General features: G+C 46.4%; 2 protein-coding genes across 4 annotated transcripts; both read right to left on the bottom strand.

Annotated features, from left to right (window-relative positions):
• Window positions 1-14,043: 14,043 nt before the first annotated feature.
• On the bottom strand, window positions 14,044-17,730 carry LOC120660498 (putative disease resistance protein RGA1). Of its 3 annotated transcripts, none has more exons than XM_039939042.1 (4): window positions 17,359-17,730; window positions 16,648-17,235; window positions 15,249-16,352; window positions 14,044-15,160 (listed from the first exon to the last, which is right to left on the bottom strand). In XM_039939042.1, the coding sequence occupies exons 2-4, from the start codon at window positions 16,942-16,944 to the stop codon at window positions 14,177-14,179; spliced, it is 2,385 nt and encodes a 794-aa protein (XP_039794976.1). In that variant the 5' UTR covers window positions 16,945-17,235; window positions 17,359-17,730; the 3' UTR covers window positions 14,044-14,176. The 3 variants fall into 3 exon arrangements, with proteins under 3 accessions (XP_039794976.1, XP_039794977.1, XP_039794974.1); XM_039939043.1 differs by having other exon boundaries at window positions 15,249-16,267; XM_039939040.1 differs by having other exon boundaries at window positions 15,249-16,412; window positions 17,359-17,727.
• A 2,042-nt stretch (window positions 17,731-19,772) lies between these two features.
• On the bottom strand, window positions 19,773-21,257 carry LOC120660497 (external alternative NAD(P)H-ubiquinone oxidoreductase B1, mitochondrial-like). The gene is made up of 2 exons (XM_039939039.1): window positions 20,798-21,257; window positions 19,773-20,352 (listed from the first exon to the last, which is right to left on the bottom strand). The coding sequence occupies exons 1-2, from the start codon at window positions 21,062-21,064 to the stop codon at window positions 20,146-20,148; spliced, it is 474 nt and encodes a 157-aa protein (XP_039794973.1). The 5' UTR covers window positions 21,065-21,257; the 3' UTR covers window positions 19,773-20,145.
• Between the last annotated feature and the right edge of the window lie 219 nt (window positions 21,258-21,476).

Below are 21,476 nucleotides of genomic sequence, written 5' to 3'. Positions count from 1 at the left end.
TGCAACTCTTTCTTTGTAGTAGGTGGCTTCATCGTCTTCACAGCTTCTTAACTCTTCAGGCCGATCTCGATTCCCCGTTCATGTACCAGGAATCCCAGAAATTGACCGGCCGACACGCCAAAGGCACATTTCTTTGGGTTCATCTTGAGCCCAAATCTTTGAGTCCGTTCCAGAACTTGACGCAGATCCTATAGGTGCTCCCCAGCTGATTTGGACTTGACCACAACATCATCAATATAGATCTCTACCAATTTGCCGATGAGATCATGAAAAATATAATTCATGGCACGTTGGTACGTTGCACCAGCATTTTTCAGTCCAAAGGTCATTACCAAGTATTCGAACAAGCCTACCGCGCCTGGTACTCTGAACGCGGTCTTGTTCACGTCTTCTGGGGCCATGAAGATCTGGTTGTAGCCGGCATTACCATCTATAAAACTCATCATTTTGTGGCCGGCAGCTGCATTGATCGATGTCTCTGCAACAGGCATCAGGTATTCGTCCTTTGGCGTCGCTCTGTTGAGATCTCTAAAATCGACGCAGACACGCCGTCGGCCATCCTTCTTTTGTACCGGTACCACGCTAGAGATCCATTCTGCATATTGGCACGGCCTGATGAACCCAGCATCCAGCATCTTCTACACCTCTTTCTTGACTTCTTCTAGGACTTCGGCCTTCATCTGACGTGCTCGTTGCTGAAACGGCCGAAACCCTTTCTTAAGCAGGAGCCGATGCTCGACGATGCTTCTATCTAGACCGGGCATCTCAGTGCAATCCCACGCGAAACAATCCCGGTATTCTTTCAGCAGTGCAATCATCTCCTCACGCAAGATCGGATCCAACTTCTTGCTGATAAATGTCGGCCGTGGCTTATCCCCAGGACCGATGTCAACCTCTTCCAAATCATCAGCTGACGTGAACCCGTATCCCAGCTTGCCGTCGTCTGAAAAACCAGCTGCGAACGCAGGCGAGTCTTCGTTATCTACAAGATCAGCGGCAAACACAAGGAGATGACAAGAAAAATTATTTGGCCAACCGCACGGGCTGGCCGCTTCTATACTTCCATTATCATTCGGAACCAAATAGTCGATGAGTGGCCAACTGCCAGAGCAGGCCATCGTATGTACATGATGTAAGAATTCCGAACCCAAACAGGATTTTTCTATTTTTTGGGGCCGGTCGCTGGGACCGGCCTCTCTATTCCTATTACATCCCGTGGCATGCCTGGATGCATCTACTCTGTGAGGTCAGTGGATAAGACCAGCCTCAGTCTGTTTTTCGTCGCTTCGATCCGATCACAATCTTCCAGGGTGATCCCTGAGATCGGCTCTTGCCCTTCCGCATCCCAGGCGTTCATGTCTGCGAGCGAGACCTCGCTGGAGTCATCTGCACGGACCACCTCCACTTCATCGCCATCCCATTGGACTAGATACTGATGCATTGTGGAAGGGATACAACAGTTGGCGTGAATCCAATCCCTCCCAAGCAATACCGTGTATGTACTCTTGCTGTTGACGATGAAGAACGAAGTCGGGATCGTCTTGCAGTCCACTGTTAACTCCACATTAAGAACCCCCATTGCCTCTGATGGTTGTCCGTTGAAGTCATTGAGCATCACATTGGTTTTGATTAGGTCGGCAGAAGAACGCCCCAACCAGCGTAGCACTGAATACGGCATCAGGTTGACTGCAGCACCAGTGTCAACCAACATCCTGTTAACGGGTTTGCCGTTGATGAAGCCCTTGAGATACAGCCCCTTCAAATGTTTGTAGCTTTTTTCCTTTGGCTTCTCGAAGATAATCGGCTGGGGGCCAAGATCCAACTGTGCAACAGGCAAATCCTCCAGTTGGGGTGCCCGGAACTCCGATGGGAGCACGAACACCATGTTCACATCAGCCGATGGCTTCTCATCAGCTTTTGTCTGCTTGGGGCGCCACTCTTTTCTTGGAGAGCGCTTTTCCTCCCTTCGCGGTCGCCTGACTTGCTCCGCAAGATCCGGATGCGCCTTCCTCATCACGTCGAGGTACTTTGCCTCTGCCTCTTCCAGATTGTGCAAACGCTGCACTATGCGCTTCTACGAGTGATTAAGCCCATCAGGACACCACCGTGGGCGATGGTACCTGTCTTCTTCTTCTGGCTCGGAATCACCCCTGGCTCACCGGTCGACGTGTTCGTCGTGATGCACTTTGGGCCCCAAGCGTCGAAACACTGAAGCATCGCCTGACTGGCGTGTCCGAGGCCTGCACTCCAGACAATCATCTATAGTGGGCAATCGGCTCATGCCGAAATTCCAGCAGTACCTGAAGAACGGGCAATGCCAGTGGTCACGTATAGCCTGGCGTCTCCCCAGCGTCCTCCCTGTGCGGCACTCGTACTCCTCTTCTTCCGATTGATATCGGCGACGCAGCTTGTGCTGATACTCATATTTTTCCAGGAGCCAATCGGAAGCAAGAAGCTGGTTACGGATGTGACGCACTTGCTCTTCAGTAATATGCTATCGCCCTGACTCATTTTGATCCTGGGGCCGTTTGCCAAAAACGGCCTCTCTCCTTTGCTTGTCACGACGGCGTACGGGCCCCGCCATGTTGATCTGGAATGAAAAATTCTGGCCCGTAGGAGTGAAGTCCGACAACTCTACCACGTTGGATTGTGGGAAGGGCTTCGTGTCGACCTTCATCGTGTGTTGAGCCAGAATTAATCGGCCTTGCTCGATAGCCGATTGGATCTGACGACGCATCTCCTTGCATTCACTCGTGGCATGAGTGAACGAGTGGCGCCATTTGCAGTACGTCCTTCCTTGCAGCTCTTGCGCCGTCGGTAGCTTGTGATTCTCTGGGAGCTTCAGCTGTTTTTCTTTGAGGAGCAGATCAAATATCTGCTCTGCTTTGGTCACGTCAAAGTCGAAGCCCTTCACAAACCCCTACTGTTTGACCCACTTGCACGGGACAGGGTTTGCCCCCCGAGTCCACTCTGCCACGGCCACTTCTTGCTCCTCGCCAGAGTCATCAGATTCATCCGCCTGGGCCATGTTTACATGGCGCTTGAACTTGTCCTGGTACAGCTCAGGATGGTAAAGCTCATATGCCGTAAGCTTCTGCACCATGTGTGCCAGAGAGGTGAACTCCAACTGAAAAGCCAGATCGTTGATCGGCTTAGCGAGTCCCAGAACAGCCAAATCGACTGCCTCCTTCTCTGTGAAGCGCGATGAGTAGCATCGGTTCTTGACTTCTCTGAAGCACTGTATGTATTCCGACACAGTCTCTCCTCGCTTCTGCCTGACTTGGGCGAGGTCGGTAATCCCAGCTTCAATAGCCTCTGAGTGGTACTGGGTATGGAATTGATCTTCCAGTTGCCTCCAAGTTCGAATCGAATCCGGAGCCAATGACGCGTACCATCCAAAAGCTGGGCCTGTAAGAGATTGGCCAAAGAATCGAACCCTCAGAGGATCCGATACTGAGATCATCCCAAGCTGCGTTAAGTATCGGCTCACATGCTCTATGGAGCAGGCTCCTTCTGACCCGTTGAACTTGGTGAACTCAGGAAGCCGATACTTGGGTGGCAACGGAATCAAGTCGTAATCACTTGGATACGGCTTGGAATAGCCGATCGCTTTCCTCTTGGGCAGGATGCCGAACTGGTCTCTCAGTATTGCACTGACCTGCTCCACACTAAGAACTCCTGGGGCCGATGGATCAACACTCAGCCCAGTAGCGTACTTTGCCAACCACGCTTGTTTCTCTGCATCTGCTCCAGAAGCTCCTGGATTTACCATCTGCACCGAGCGTGTTGGATTGGCGCTGTCAGGGATGTAAGCGCACGTGTAGCCGTGCGGGATCTCCTTGGGCAGCTCGGTGAGGAATTGGCCTTCTCCAGGATCACCGCCGATCTTGTGGACGACGTAGATCAGCGAATTTTGTGGTCTTGGGGCCGCAAATGAGAACGGCAATTGCGGCCTAGAATGCAGTGCAGCTTCCTCTGTGTGACTCCCCAGGGTTGGTCCTGATGGAGAGTACTGGTTCTTGATTATCTCCTGGATGACGCGATGCGCCACGCACTCGAGCTCGTTCATCAGGCTCTGAGAGTGCTGATGAAGCGTATGGGCCACCATGTAGTTCATCTCCTGACACAGGGCCCTGGTGCGCTCCTCTGATGGTACAGACAAATCTACGTTGTCGAGAGCGCCTTCAGGCGAGAACCCCTTCCACTTAATGCCATGGTTGCGGGTCCTCTCAAAAGAGCCGATGAGATCGGCTTCCAACAGAGCTTTGATCTCATCATACTTCTTCTTGTGTTCAGGAGGGAGTTCTTCATACGTGATGGGCTTGGGAGCGGGTTCTTGATCTTGAGCTCCGGACATTGTCGCAAGGGACGATGTTGTCGAGAAGAGTCCCACTGGGCGTGCCAGAATGTGTTTTCGGTCGAAACCCACCGGCGAGCAGCGACAGGCAACACGAAGAGCCGGGACGTCACCGGGGCGCTGGCAGGCACTGCTCCCTCATCGACGGCCCGCAATTCCATCACGCGCCCGGAGGTTCTGTGGAAAGCCGGGCGTGCCACCTGACCTATACCCGATCAGGAGGGTGCGAACGTGTTCCAAACAGTTTCCTACGTACAAAGACACGTGTAAACATAAGTCCCAGCCGTGGTCGGCTCCCCGGGATGACTCTTGCATCGGCTTTAAAGAGCCGATCGAGTCCCGGTGTCAGATTGGATCTGCACCTATCCAGATATTGATGAATAAAGCAAATAACTGTAAAGCTGCTTCAATTAAATCTAGTCAATCCAATCCACGATGGTAAAAGCTTCACTGCTAGATCGGAATATCCTACACGTGACTGGGCCTAATGAATGTAACAGATAACTAAACCAAAACCCAAAACAGAGGCCTAAGAACTAGCAAGAGCCGATTCCTGGAACAATCCCTATTAAGGCTAAGATAAAGCATCTAGTACTCCACCGGATCATCCAACCCGTTTGCAAGGCCTAATCTAACAGATATTATGCCAACTCTTAGAGATAAGAGCAAACCATAACAGATTAGATCTACTAGACATAAAAGAAGTAGGGCGTTGTCTCTGTGCAACTAATTCTATGCGACAAGAACTAACATAAGATTAAAACATGACTGCACAGAGACAACATGATATTCGTAGATGATAAGCAACGAAGCACAACAGATCCACCAAAAGCTATGCTACGAACATCAGGATAACTAGCATTACTCGCCATAAAAAATGCTTCAGTACGAGTAATACCAAGGTAAAAGCAAGAACAACGCTGCCCTGATCGCGAGAAGCGATCAGGGCAGCATGACGCTTACTTGGATGAAACCCTAGGATTAGGGGTGGTGATGCGCCGAGATTGTTGTTTGCGAGACGTGATGACGTTCTTCTTTAATGAATACCATCGGGTACATATTTATAGTCCGGAGACTTGGGAAACAATCTAAGATAATCTTGTCCCGATTGGACTCTATCTCTAATCTTGAACTAAATCTAAGATACATGGCCCATGTGGCCCAAATGCTCACGCAGGAGCCGATTTACAAGCCTTCCTCAATCTTCTGCTTTAAGCCCATCTTTCTTTCAGCCCATAAATTAATCCTGTTAATTTATGGCGATAACACTTCTTCAAAAAAGGTGGGATTATCCTCCATTTGAATTTATTCATTATTATAGACTTCATAGTCATCAGAAATATCTGGTCTTCTGATTCTTTGTGGCCTACTCAGGTCCACTGCAACTGGCAGTTCTTGAACAGGAGGCTGCTGCTGCTCCCCCTCATCCATGGCAACGAGTTCTATTATATCTTGAGGAACAGGTTCCTCATTTCCATTTGCTGCCACGTCAGGAGAACTGACAATAGGCATTGGCACTGCAGTTTCCTGCGCTATCAGTGCCACAACAACAGGCAACGAGAAATAAGGCTCTTGAGTCATCGGAGTGGGAATGAATATCCGCTTCTCTTCAAGATCAATTTTTCTGGCTACCATGCTCCCCCTGATCATCTGATCTTCTAAGAAGGCAGCGTGTCTTGTTTCTACAAATTTCGTGTGTCTATTGGGACAGTAGAAGCGATATCCTTTAGACTTTTCTGGATAGCCAAGAAAATGGCAACTGACTGTCTTGGGATCTAACTTCCCAATGTTTGGATTAAATACCTTAGCCTCAGCTAGACAGCCTGTAACACCCCAGTGTTAATCGCGAGGCTAATCATGTGCTTAACCCGTTAATCATGGACTTAAGCTCATCGTTATCGCTAACAAAGTCCGCATAGTGTTCCTCAACTTAGCTGGGTTCGATCTCGTTTTTCTCCATGATTCGAGCCTCAAATTAAGTTCTGCCCAAAAGCAAAGTTGTAGACCTTTTCTTCCTCTACAACTTTTATTTTGGCCAAATTTCAAGTTCCTATATGAAATTTTGAGTTTCAACTAGTCAACTCAGTTACTGTACTCTCCAGTGACGCCGTACGCGCGTCCATGCCGTCGACCGGCAATAGCGCCGGCGACCACCACGCTCGGCCGTCGGCGAGCCTGGCCCGCCGTGCTTGCGCGCCCGTCCTTATCCCCATGGAGCCGTGTCCATTTTCGCCCTCCCCTTTCTTCCTCGCGCTCGCGTTGCGCCGAGCTCGAACAGAGCTGCCGCCGGTGTTCGTGCCGACCGCCTCTCGCCGCACCAGTTCGTTTCCGCGCGCCCCAACCTCCCTCACCTCGCCCTCCCCCTCCTCCACCCATCCCTGAGCTCGATTGACCCGTTCCCGGTCGAAATCGGGCCTCCCCACCGCGGCTGCCATTAACGAGCCCGCTGAGCTCTGCCCCTCTCCGTCGATCCCCGTGCCCCGGTCCACCTCCGCTCGATTCGAGTGCCCAGTGAGCTTCCCCATGCCCTACTCCTCCTTCCCGGCCTTTTCTCCCTTTGCTCACGGCGCCGCCGCCGTCGGAACATCGCCGCGCGCGCCGCCGTTGCCTTGCGCCGCCGCCTGTGCCGCCGCGGGCCACCCTGGCGCAGGCTCGCACAGCGCCGCCGCGTGCCCCTTCATCGCCGGGCTGCCCTGGCCGCCGGCACCCCCCCGCCCCTTCCCCGGCCGGCCTCGCCGCCGGCGGGTGCCCTGCGCGCCGCCACGCCAGCCATGGCTGGCCGCATGCGCGCGCAAGCAGGGGAGCTGGGCTGGGCTCACTCCCACTGACTGGTGGGGCCCAGTCATCAACCCCTTAGAGGTTTTGTCTTTTTTTTTCAAAATTGTTTGTTTATTATTTTATTTCGGCTGATATTTCATAAATGCATAACAAATCACAGAAAAATGCTAAAAATGCAAACTAAATTTTGTTAGGTTTCTTAAATCATGATCTTCAGAGGAAAAATACTCATACATGTTAAATGTCAGTTTTTCCCCTGCTAAATTTTAGTTTGTTCTTAAGCTTGTTTAATTTATTCTTGTTGTTTTGTTGCTCCAAAAATTATGGAAAATTGACAGTAGCTTACTCTTTGCACGTATAGTCCACTGAAAAAAATTCAGGTGCATAACCTATGTGCATGTTTATGGATCTAATATTGCTTGATTTTCTATGCTAGGGCTAAAATAAATGTTTTCGGTCATCAATAAATGTTGGAAAATTTATCTGGCATGCTTTATCAAAATCATGTTATTTTGATGAATTCTTGTTGCTAGATCATATCTGCAAGTTAGGTCCTTGTTTTTAATTTATTCCTAGCATTGCTCTTTTCTTTTATAATTGTTGTTAGTTAATTATTTCATGCATGTGTAATCTCAACAAAACAAGCTCCTGTTTTAATCCATGTTGCTTCAGGGTTGTGTTTAATCCTCCGAAGCAAGTTTAGTAGCTTTGTTTTAATGGAAACACTTCAGGCTAAACTAGGTTGGAAACTAAACTTACCTAGCAGCACCAAGCCATTTATGTTATTGCTTGGTTTTCCTTGTTGTTCGTTAAATGATTGCAAGTCATATCTTCTTTTATTTGCATTGCATTACATCCTGTTCGTGCTCATGCAAGCGTGACTTGTGCCTACCCTGCTTGCCCTTTTTGCTGTAGCGTCTACTGCACTTCCATGCATTCAAATATCCGCCTTGGTGCATCTCAGTTAGGTACGCTAGATGTACAACACGTGGATGTGAAGCACGTGCTGGCGGAACCGAACCACAAGATGGTGTTGGGTGGACGCATCCTGAAGAGAGAAGGACCCGCTGGAGCAACTGAAGACCCGGCTCAAAGTCGGAAGGGCCCAAGGCCTTGTTAGTACTAACACTAGCTTAGTGTTACTCCCAGGCAAGCCACGGAGCATAACCTCTATTTTCAGTATTCAATGTTAATATTTAAGTATTGTGCATTAAGTTTTCTAGGAGTTGAATGAAACCCTAGAATGCATGTTTCTCCCTAAGTACCTATGAGTCTCTACTAGTATACAGACACCGTTAGAAATGTTTTGCTAATTAGGGACCCGGTAGAAGTCGAGTGATTCCTGTCACTCGCGAGATATAGGTCTTGTTACTTATGGAAAAGTTACTGGAGAATGAAGCATTGATAAAAGAAAGGAAAAATGGAGACTGGGTGGAGGAAAGTTGGTTCTGGACATGGAATGAATGGAAAGTGAGCCTCCGCCTGTGTCGATTGAGGACCGTACCGTTGTTGGCCGTGCTGACCAAGTTTGAACAGTACTAACCACATACCGGAAGTAGGAGATAGTCGAAACCGGTAAGCTAAGTACCATATGTGCACCGGTAGTTGGACTTGATACTGTCTTCACCAGTGGAGCTAGTATACAAACTCATGGCTGACCCTTCGTTGGTATCGGTGGGGATAGCAGTCCCGGGTCGCAGGGCATTTCGGCTATTCGGTGTGCATATGTGAAGGGTTGCCACGTAGGGTCCGACGGGGCCTATATATGACGTGTGTGTTAGGTCCACCTTGTAAGGTTAAATCGGATCGATTCACCATCTCTCTCGGTTAAGAAAACCTTGGTCACTTCGTCACATCGTAGTAAAGAAGTGGGATGGGGTTGAACTGAGAATGTTTGGCTGTGGTACTCTGAAAAGATAATGTGATCAACCATGCGTGCTCTAGATGTTGGTGCAAACCTAGTAGGTATTTGTATAATAACCTTGATCTAAAATACTGAAAGTAAGGATTCACTGTTAGTAGCTTTTCAGCAAAATAACTCCAGAGCCAAACAGCTTTGCATGTCTAGGAGTTGGCTAAGTATATACCACTAGTCGGGTAAGTCTTGCTGAGTATTAGCATACTCAGGGTTTGTTGTTATCCTGTTTTCAGGTAGCTGTTGCTGGTTGAAGCTAATCAGGATTCACATCGGTGGGCTCGATGTGACGTCCTCACGACTACATAGATAACGTTGTTTTCAAACCGAGCTTTTATTTAATTTCCGCTGCATTTTGAACTCTGATGTATTACATAAACTCATTTTGTTAAGCTCTATTTTGTAATTTAAAATTTGAGAAACTTCTGTCTACTTGTAATCATCTGTGTTCGCCTTCGGGTGAGACTTCCAGTGTTTTCGATCCTTAACCCAACAGGCTGCCGGATTACACCGTTTTAAGTGCGCAGTGACTTGATTAAGTATTAATATGATAGTTGGCGCACTTAAGCCGGTTTAATTTAGGCGGTTCTGTCACACAGCCCCACACACGAAAGTGATTAAGCGAGGGTTCTCTTTCTGTCCATAATTCATACGGCATTTTCGGCACCAATTTACTTGGCACGCGATTAAGAATGTAGATGGCGGTTTTTAACGCCTCCATCCACAAATTAATCGGTAGCGTGGAGTAGCTCATCATGCTTCTTACCATATCCATCAGAGTACGGTTTCTTCTTTGAGCCACTCCATTCTACCGAGGCTCGCCCGGTGTCGAATACTGGGCAACTATGCCATTTTCCATAAGGAACTTCGCAAAAGGTCCAGGAACTTGGCCATAAGGGGTGTGCCGACCGTAGTACTTCCCCCCACGATCGGATCTTATTATCTTGATCTTTAAATTATGTTGATTTTCCACTTTTGCTTTAAATATCTTAAATTTATCCAATGCTTCCGATCATTCTTTAATTGGATAAATGTAGCCATAATGTGAATAATCATCTGTGAATATTATGAATGAATCATAGCCATCCACAGTAGTAAATAATCGTTTGACATCTTTCTTTATTTTCTTAGCAAATTTTCCTTCAATGCAATCGATACATTGGTCTAATTCTGAAAAATTCTAATGGAGGAAGAATTGAGGCTTTCACTGAGCACTATTCTCCCCCTCGAAATATGGCCTAAACGACTATGCCATAATTTCGATGAGATTGCATCAATTCTCTTGTTTCTTATTAACATTCGTAGATGATGAGGCATTCTTATGCATTCTTATTCTCAGGTAGTGATAGCAAATATAACTTGTCTTGTCGAAAGGCAAGACCAACATATTCTTTATTAAACTGTATTTCACACTTGTCATCACTAAAATGACAATTAATAGAGTCATCATCTAATTGCGACACACTTGTCAAATTCTTTCTGATTTGTACTAGGTGGGAAAAGTTTCTTATTGTTCTGATAGTTCTTGTTTTTATGCTGAACATGGAAGACATGCTCACCTCCATTGGCAGCCTTGAGTCTTTCCTCTACTTCAATGCATATGGTAAAATAGCTTCTCAACGTTCCAATTTTCTGGCTGATTGTTCTAATTGACATGAAAAATCAAAAAATCTTTGGGAATAGACTTGAACACCAGCTAGATACTCAGTAGCGATGGCACATTCTGGAATTGCCATTCTTATACCATCTAAAATGGAACCTTTGATAATCATCAGGCACTTGCGGTTTGAAATATTCCAACGTGCCTGCTGAATGTTCCATTTGGTCCAAGCAATGTCATGGGCTTTCTCTCGAATAGCTCATGCATCATACGCTTCGTTCTGAGCCCTCATGGGATTTTCTGGTTCTTCTGGTGCTAGCATTATGATGGCCAAATCTATATTGGCCATCGCCATAGCAATTTGTAACTTCTGCAACACATTTCCCATAGTTATGGCCATTTGATTCTAGAATGGCATTGGATCCCAAAATTTAAAAATTTGAGTACAAACTCAAGATAACAATAATGGCATGTTTAAATTTAACTTTGGTCAAAATTCAAACATACAATATTCTGTGTATTAAGTCTAAATCACCTTTAGTCAGAGATAGAGAAAATACATAAAAATTTCTGGACAAAATTATAATATTGTGATATCAACTTTTGTCAGAAATTACAATATCATAATTCACAAAATTTTGTATTCAAGTAAAATTCTATAATCAAAATTCAAATATACAATATTCTGTGCATTAAGTCTAAATCGCCTTTGGGCAGAGATAGAAAAAATGCATAAAATGTTTTGGTTAAAATTATGATATTGTAATATCAACTTTGGTCAGAAATTACAATATCATAATTCACAAAATTCTGTATTCAAGTCAAAGTTCTATATTCCTCGAATTAATTACCCCGTTGGTTCAAATTAATTACCCCGTTGGTTCAAATTAACATAGAGGGGAATTCACAATTCTTCAAAACGGAAACATTTTAAAATTCTAAATATTCATAAGTGAGATTCTCTAATTTTCTGCTCTTAATATAGTACATGTTCGTGTATTTATTTATAGAAAATAAATTCTAAACATATTCATCAAAAAACATATTCGAAATGCTTCTGAAAAAGAAAAGAAAAAGCATTTCTTATACTGTTTTTCGGCCAACAACCGAAAAAGGACCGCGGCCCACAGCCGGCAGACGGCTTGCCCCCGCGCCCAGGCCGCAACTAGGGCCTGGGCCGGGAAAACGGCCCGCGCGTCGCCCCCTCTTGGGCCGGTTTTGGCCCGATCACTGGCCGGCTGCTCAGGACCGTCGGATCGTGATCCGACGGCTCTGCGTGGATCTCGCCGGATCAAAACCCGGCGCCGGCTGATTCGCCAAACCCTAATTCATTTCCTTTTCTCTCTCCCTTCTTTATCTCGTGGAGACGGCGGCCGCCATGGACGGGCGGAGGAAACCGAGCGGCGGTGGCGCCGCCGGTTCCCTCGTCGGCGCACGCACACAAGCGAGTGGGAGCGCGCCGCCCTCGAGCGGCCTGACGGCGGTGCCCGAGCCGCCCTCGCATGGGTTCTGGAGGCCGCGGCTAGCAGTGGCACGATCTGTTCGTGTGCGCCGCCGCAGCCGGGATCTTGCGTGCGCGATGGTGGCCGGTGTGCGCACCGGCGGAAAAGCTCTGGTAAGCCCCACCACCTCCGGTTCTTGGCTAGGGTTAGGGTTCTGGTGTTTCTAGGGTTATTGTTCTTGATGTTCTTGATTGATTCGAGATCGAATTTGGGTTTCTTTCTTCTCTGGTTCATCGATTCGTGATTGAATTTGGTTCAACTTCTTTGATTCTTCCCCAAAACAATCTGATCTATGCACAAGATCGGCTCTGATACCATTGTTAGGTTCAATCTTTCTGAGATTTTGTACAAGATCTATTCTAGGCAAACAAATTGGGTATGGGGAAACATTCTGAGTAGTGAAACCAGTTGTTCATCCTTAATCTACTACAAGAGAGAGAGAGAGAGAGAGAGGTGAGGAGGCGCAGACCATTGGCGGCGGGTGGTGCAGAGGAGGCGAAGGCCATGGCGCCGATGGCGCAGAGGAGCTCAGACCGTCGAGGCACGGGTCCAGCGGCGACGGTGGTCGACGTGGGTAGCGGAAACCCTCTGGCCCTCCACCAGCACTGTGGCGGATCCGGTTGTCGTGGTGGGCTAGAGAGGATGCAGGCGGAGCTTCCCGTCGGCCTCGCGCAAACCCTAGATCGGTCGGGATGTGGGAGAGGGTTGTGGCTGCGGTGAACCTCGCGTCGCGTGCCCCGGCCCCTCTCTCATTCTATATAGCGCGGGCGACGGGGGCCCACCAGCCATATGGGCTGGACGCCGCCGATCAGGGCGTGTTCAAGAGGTCCGGCCCGATCTTTGGATCGGGCCCGTGGAGATCAACTCCAACACTTGGCACTTCTCTAACAGTGCTGGGCATGTAATTATCCATAGTTTCTTCAACTCAGTAAGGCCACGTATGCTAATTTCCGGCAGTGCAGACAGCTTTGGGCACATCTTGATGTGTATTTCTCTCAATGAAGTCAATTCGCCCAGCCATTCCGGTAGTGTCTCTAAATCCACACATAACAATATCTCAAGTTTCCGGAGGGACTTGAAGTATCGGATAGCATCTGGCAAGGTTTCAAGCTCTGTCACGTTTCTAAACCGAAGACCCTCTATTGAAGAGAGATGCTGGGCCCGACGCCATCCTTCAGAAGAAAGAGGTGTGGCCCCAATCAAAAGGAAAAATGGAGAGGTAGTAGAGGAGACGTTTCCAAACCCATGTTCTGGCAGCACGTGGTCGCTGTTCTCTAGCGCCCACACCATGCTCCTTGGGGGGTAAGACATGAACTTCAGCTTTGGGCAATGAGAAGCAGCCAAGATATGCAAATTAGGGATTAAGAACTCGCCTTCTTTGGTAGATGATCTCGTTGTCCACCACTCTTCCAAGTTGTCCATTGATTGTAAATAAATTATTCTTAGCTTCTGGCAGCTCCCGTAATCCCCATAGAATTCCCTACCAGTATTCTTGATATTGGGCATTCCCCTCAAGAGCAGTGCCCTCAGGTTTGGCAAGCGCCCAAGTGGGGGAAGGCAGTAGCACTCTTTTAGACCGTCAAGATAGATGGTGGTGAGATGGGGTAGGTAGGAAGAAATGTCTAGCATCCACCTAGGGAAGTCTATGCCCATATAACCACCTATATCGAGGTGTGTGAGACTTCTAGGAGGCAGAAGCTTCGCTAGCACTGATTTGTCATTAGCAGATGCAACTGCATCTGCATGCTTCCCCATACTACTGACATCATGTTGCCACCCAAGAGATAGCTTCGTAAGCTTTGAGTCGCCAAACAATTTGCCTTGCTCTGCCCCTTCTAAATGTTTGATATTCTCAAGGCCTTTGATCCTCAGATCATGGTAGAGTGTCCTCTCAAGCTGTGCAATTTGAGTCCATAGATCACCGATTCCTCCATCAAGCTCAAAAGACCCTTGTAAGTTCAAACACTCTCTTAGTTTTTCATGTTCACCTACTATTGATATTTCCGCTTCAACAATTTTAATTGTCAAGATACTAAAAATGCTCTCTGTAAGTTACGAAGGAAAAAACAGCCTTCAATATCCAAAGTTTCAATTCGTAAATCACCAATAGAAGAAGGTAGATGTTCGAGCTTTATACAGAATGACAAATCTAGACGCTTTAACATCTTGAGTTCGCATAGAGGATCTGGCAAAATTTGAACCTTGGAACAACTTGACATGTTCAGATATTCAAGCTTAGAGAGATTACCGATCCAATCTGTGATCTCTTCAAGGTTATGGCAGTCTGACAGATCAAGATGTGCTAGATCATGAAGCTGCGAACAAGATTCTGGTAGTGAGTGGAGTTTGTAGCAGTTGGATAGGTTCAAAAATTGAAGCTTATTCAACCTACCAAAGAATTCTGGAAGTGTATGCAGTTCATGGCAGCTTGCCAAGTTTAGGAAGAGTAGAGAACTAAGGTTTCCAAAAGAGATGGGAAGCTCACAAAGGCTGACACATCCTAATAGGTTAAAGTATTGCAGCTTCTGAAGGTTACCGATGTTTGTGGGTAATGTGTTCAGAGAAGTATTTGAAAGTATCAAGGTTTGCAGGTTTAGTAGAAGGTTCAAGGATTTAGGTAAGTTTGAGATAGGAAGGGTAGATGCATCAAGATACCTTAATAGTTTTAATTTATAAACAGAAACCGGCAGCTTTGACACATGGCATCCACTCATATCCAAGATTCTCAAATATAATGTGTGTGAGAATGCTTGCTGGGGAAGTTGTAGTTTATCACATTCCCTAAAACTGATGGCCCTGACATTTGTTGGCAAAGCTATATAGGTCGATAGTGTCTTGTTCTGATTTAACAATAAATAGTTGCAATTCAACTTGACCCATTGAGTATTGATGTTTTCTGTACCATCTGTGTACGATAATTCGTTACTAGCAACATGTCTTGCAAGATCATGTACCATATCATGCATACGAAGGCTATGTGTGGGTTTGAATGACCTTGTAGATGATACCTTGCGAAAAAAAAGTACAGTTCAGATCTTTAATACAAATAATTGTGGTTCCATAAATAAAGTAAGATATAAAGATTATTTCACTTACTGTAAGATACGTCAAGATATTAAGGAAGGACATCCCCAAGAATTCATTAATATATTCAATACCAATCTTTTGAAGTTGCCCGTCAGGACCCTGAATAAACCCTAAAGCAATCCATTGCTGGATCAAGCTGTCATGATCAATATCACGACTCTTAGGAAAGATAGAGCAATACATGAAACAAAGTTTAAGTTGTGGAGGCATGTGGTGATAGCTTCGCAGCAGACCCTTCAGAATTCCCTTGTCATCATCCTTGATATCCATTATATTACTGTCCTTGATTTCAAGCCATGCTTCTCTTGTACAATTCTTCCGCATCACGTAACCAAGAGCCTTAGCAACTAGAGGTACTCCATTGCACTGTTTTGCAATTTCTTTACCAATGTCCACAAAGTCAGTAATTTGATCATCTCCTAAATTCTTAGGCTTCATGATAGACCAGCACTCATCATCTGATAAACCCTCTAGTTTAATTGGTTCAACCGTATGAAAATGTGAAGACCCCACGACAGAGAGTGTACTAGCAACCTTCTCACTACGAGTGGTTACTACTATCTTGCTGCCTTTCTTTCCAGATTGTAACATGGTCACCAACTCCTCCAAAGTATGTACACTTTCCTCCCACAAATCATCTAAGACAATGAGATAGACCTTGTCATAGAGTATTTTGTCAAGCTGAGATTTTAGATAATGCAGAGTAGCATCTTTAACTGGAAGACGACCATCTAGCTCAGAGATAGTATCAGAAATAACTTTCTCTAGTTTGAAGTCCATTGAGACATAGACCCATGCTTTTAGATCAAAGCGAAACTCATCTGATTCCTTGAGAGTGTACACAAATTTTGCCATAGTTGTTTTACCCAATCCACCAAGGCCAACAATGGGAATGATAGATTTTTCTTTATCTCCGTGGTTTTGCAACAGCTTGAGGATATGCTTCTTCTCTCTTTCCCTTCCCACCATCTGAATATCATCTCTGGCACCAATATACGTTTCTCTCCCCCTTTCATTATTAGTTTGCTCTGTTGACGACGCGGACGATGAGAGGAAATTAAATTTATTGGCATCCTCAGCAATACTATCTAACTGCAGCCTGATACTTCTCATCTTATTTGACATGGAAATACGCACAATAAGTGGATTGACAGATGAAAAGACCAATTTAACCAGTAGTAAATCTTTTTTTAGTTAGTCAAACGTGAAATTACAACCTCCCATCTATGCATGGGCGTGAATGATTTAAGATGTGCTCAGATGGTACATTTCTGTAGGAGAAGTAACATTTTTATTCTATGGATTTCTAAAATGAAATAAATCTATGAGAGGCCATGCTTATATACTCGTTTTTTTTTTGCAAAAAATGCTTATATACTCGTGTGAGGACCCTGTCATAGAAACGTACCTTGCTTGGGCTCCTTTTCCATATAGTTGCATTACCCTCCAGCTCATCCATCGCGTCTTCGATGTCGTAGGCAACAGACTTGTACTTCTTGAGCCAATGTTGTGCCAATGCATCGTCGTCAGTCCCTCTCCCTCGGGAACGCTTGTCAGCGTAGCTAAGCACAACCTGTAGGGTCACCATTTTGTCCTCCATGTTCTGGAAGTCACCCTTGAAGTTCCAGAGCATCCCCCCCATCCTCTCCCACGCGGTTTGGCTGAGCTTGCCAGCGACATGCTTCACAATGGCTCCCGCTTTCATCTATCCTACCACGCTCATGGCTACAGGCCTCTCCTCTCTTGCGCACGTGGCAACCAGTTGCGTTGCGGCAGAGAGAGCGCAGACAGAGCAGAGGAACTGTGAACGATGTGTTCAGCAGTTGTAGTTGTACCACCAAAGTCTTGTTGTCTTCCCTAGTTCAATACTTCGGTATTAGGTGGACTTGTGTGCACAAGTCAGTTAGTCAACTCTTGGAACCAAGAGCCTCCTCAGACCAGATCGAACATCGAAGAGGATCCAAGAGCAGCTAGATACTCCAAATTCGAAGATATCCTGTTTTGCAGTAGCATGGTGAGGATGAGGATGAGGATCTAAGCTAAGAAACTTCAATTCAGAACCAGAGCAAGTACAGATGGATCGACCGGAGAGAGAATGAGCTATCAGTAAGGTACGCACCATAGTGTGCTGGTGGCCCTAGCTACGATGTAGATCGGGAGCTCAACAAGGTCTACCGCGTTTGCTGCAGCAGCCAAGACAGGGAGCTTCACGAAGGCAGCACAAGCGTGGTCTTGGAGGCGGAGAGATCGACGTGGTCGTCAGCTGGCCGCAGCCGCGGTTTAGAGCATCGGCGCAACACAGTAGCATCGGCAGCACAAGCGTGGTCTTGGAGACGAAGCCGAGGTCACCAGAGGTCGCCGCAGGCTGTATGGCCGCAGATGTGGAGCTCGATCAGATAAGAGACGAGACAGAAAAACAGGGACAGGGAGGTGACTTGCGACCTCTCCAATTGTCTTCTTATGGGAGTTATCTATTAAAAAATGATAAATAAACTAGAAGCTGTCATTATTAACATTGAAGAAAAAAGGGGCTTGGAATGGAAGCCTGATGGGCATTTATTATTTGCTCGCTGTCTTTCTCTGGAAAAAAAATGGGGTGCGCCCCTCGCGCACGGACGCTCCCGTGCGCACCCTGCCCCGATGCCGTTCCTTTAGGATCTGATGGATGGCGCAGTGAATGGCTCGGCTTCCTCGCAGGAATCGACTTCCGCATGACCTCGGCTCGTGGACTCATCTGGTACGGAAGGCGGCACCGGAGCGCTAGCTGCCGCGCAGGCCGCCGTAGTGCAGGCGCGCCCAGAAGCGGACGGCAGGAGGAGGAGGACGCAAGGCTGCGGCGGCCGTCAGCAACGCACAGCAGCCATCCAGGAAGATTGACGTCGCCGCGGTCGAGGCGGAAGGGTGTTGCCACGAAGCCCTACCGGCCGGTGATCGTGTGGCAGCACGGCAACTTCATTTGCGATCAACTAGAACTTTGCTTGTGGGATCGTCCACCTGTCCGTTGCGGCGAGGTAGGCCACGAATCCCAGTTCGATCGTATGCATCTTGAGCACACATCTCCTTTGCATTCATGCTAGACTAGTAAAATTTTCTGGATGCATTCATGCTAGACTAGTATAATTTAGCATATGTAACTAGTATAATCTAAACTGGTATTTTTATTGCATATAGGTGGAACTCCATCTGTGAATGATTAAGTTCAATGGGCTGCACCCCGATCATCATTTGCTAATTTCATTTGCTTTAGCACTCCATCTGTCAATGATTTAGTTGCTTTTGCTATTATGCAGGAGATATCAAGTATACCTCTCACCATCGCTTCCATGGATCAACGAGCATCCTCCATGGATGGTGTTGCCGTCGCCGCGGTCGGGGCGGAAGGGTGTTGCCGCGAAGCCCTACCGGCCGGTGATCGTGTGGCAGCACGGCACTACTGCCCACGGCGGAACAGTGGCGCCGGAATAGGTGCCATCTCAACTATGGAAGAAGGGCTGCGCTGCGAAGCCCTACCCGGTGACGGCCACACCGCGGACGGAGCAGAAGGCAGTGACGGACAATATATACGGCCTAGATGGACAAAATATGCTAAAAGTGGATTTTATATTGAAACAAAACAAGGATCCGAGGAGGGAGATTTGAATGCACAGGCAACACTTATATCTTGACAGGCCACATCTCTTGCATTGAAGTGTTCGTCATCAAAAGAACTACTTGATAAAATCCAGAAAGCCATGCATGACTTGAACTTGGAAGTGGATACTTATCTAAGTGAGATGCATGATAAATCCAATGAGATTTCTCCTACTCCAAATGAATGTGTCCGAGATCCACTAAATGGTGTAATATCATTCAGAATCCATCCAGTCATAAAAGGTCCAAAGGAGACACGTTTTAAAAATGTTCTTGAGAAGAACCCAGGAAAGAAGAAGAAGAAGAAGAAGGGTGCCCAGAAGAAAGGTATCCAACTGTTAAATGCCTTTTGTTCTAGTGTAATTTTTTTTCTAAATATTTGTTTATCATATATTTTGCATTGTAGGTGACGATCTGGAACATGATGATATTGAAGCAAGAGACGAACGTGCTGAGACAAACCAAATAATTGTAAGACAATACCTATTTTCAAAATTTATTCCATTACATGCATGATTTATGAACACTTTCTTGTCGTAAACACATGATTGTAATGTTGGGGCATCTTCAACCATGAATGCTCCTTTCGTCCAAAGTGGATATACTAATGTCGCAATGCCCCCGTTCAATTTATTTGCTAATCCTTCTGCAATGGCTCCTCCATACATACCAGGAGGGTACACAAGTCTCTTAATGGGAGTTGATCAAGATGCTACAACGCAAGCTGCTGTTAGGAAGTTACATTTTGATGAATCTATGTAGACATGTTCTCATGAAATGAACCATATTGTTTTGTAAACTCAGACCCTAAGCACCTCAATTAAATCTTCAAATTTGATGAGTAGAGGTTACTATTCACAATCAGAAAATTCAGAGAATAGTAAAGTCTGAAACAGCATCATAAATGAAAGACAAGAAATTAAATTATGGCAGTGGGCAGCTCCATATTACAACCACTGAAATCTCTAAAATAAATTATGGAAAAGGTGAGCTGCTATATAAGAAAAGTGTCAGATTTCAGAACTGTCACTGATACATAGATTCCTGATTTTGCCCACCATTTCAGAGCTTATAATTTGGAGCTTGTAATATGGAACCTGTTATCTGATTGCTTATTTCAGATAGCTTATTTCAGAGCTTGTAATATGGAGCTTGTAATCCTTTTGTGTGCATTGTGGAGTTCCTTTGGTGAAATCACTTCAGAGTTCTATCAGTTAGGAGAGTGAGTACTATTACAACACGGATATATTCAGAAAATGCAACAGAAAAATGTGGCCTAAATGTCCAGTTCTTTCAACTCCTTGGAGTTGCCATCCGAGTCCTTGAGTAGATCATGGAAGCCCTTCATTTGGTTGGATTTAAGATACAACTCCACTTGTGGGTATCTCTCACAGATGTCTCCAGGAACATCTTTTATTTTCTTCACAGTTAAAGTGCCAGAGTTATCCTTGTCTGCTACTCTGAATATGGCAGCAACATCTTCCTGAAATTATTAATGACCAAATAAATATGTAAGAACTAAGAACACTCTAAACAAGTGCTAGTTTATGCCTGCTACTCTGAATATTGCAGACACTTCCTGAAAATCAATTAATACAGCTCAATAAATATGTAAGCACATAAACAAGTACTAGCTGACACAAGAAGAAATTTATTTTGTACAAATATTTGTATTCAATATCTAGAAGTAACCAATGAGTAGGATTGTCGGAATTAACATGACCTTGTTGATGAAGCATCTAACAACAGACCAAGGAATATGACTGAAAACTTGAACTTAGGAAATCTGGCAGTTTGGAACTCAAGAGTAGTAGCAATAACTCCAGAAAATTTTGGTAGAGCAAATTAGACAGTTTATTACTAAGGCTGATACACACAATTGCCTTTCTAACAGAACAAGCTAGACGCAGGTGTCACTTTGAACTAACAGAGAAGGCAAACAATAATTTTTGGGTGCTCGACGGCTGGCAGCGAGGGCCTCGCGCGTGCGACGGCCGGCAGCGAGGGCTCCGGCGCGCTGGGGCGGAGGCACCGGCGGGAGCAGGGTCGCGGCGGATGGAAGCGGCCGGAGTCCGCCGCGGAGTGGGCAGCGTCGAGGCCGCTCTTCTCCCGCTCCACCAGCTCTTCGCTCGCCGCACCGCCGCAAAGCCTCCCGCCGTCGCCGCAGCCGCCGTTGCCGATGATTGGAGCGTCATGGCTCGATTGGAGAAGCCGGGAGCAATGAAGCGGAGCCGGGCGGCTATTCGATTCAACGAGCCGAGGTCACGCGGAAGTCGATCCCTGCGAGGAAGCCGAGCCGTTCACTGCACCATCCGTCAGATCCTAAAGAACGGCATCGGGGCAGGGTGCGCACGGGAGCGTCCGTGCGCGAGGGGCACACCCCATTTTCTTCCCTTTCTCTTGAGCCTGATGACTCAAGCAATTGCTAGTTTCCTCGGAGAGATGCCTCCTAACCCAACTACTGCAGCTTGTCAATGGCGTACTCCGGATGCATCGTCTTTTTTGTTGTAGTATTGCACCTAACGTTGTTATTATATTATAATATAATAATCATGTGGTTATACATCGCTGTTCATGCCAGCTTCGAAAATATTACTAAATCTAGTA

Source organism: Panicum virgatum, chromosome 2N, assembly GCF_016808335.1.
Source record: "Panicum virgatum strain AP13 chromosome 2N, P.virgatum_v5, whole genome shotgun sequence".
Lineage (NCBI taxonomy): Eukaryota > Viridiplantae > Streptophyta > Magnoliopsida > Poales > Poaceae > Panicum > Panicum virgatum.
This window is presented reverse-complemented; position numbering and strand designations above follow the sequence as displayed.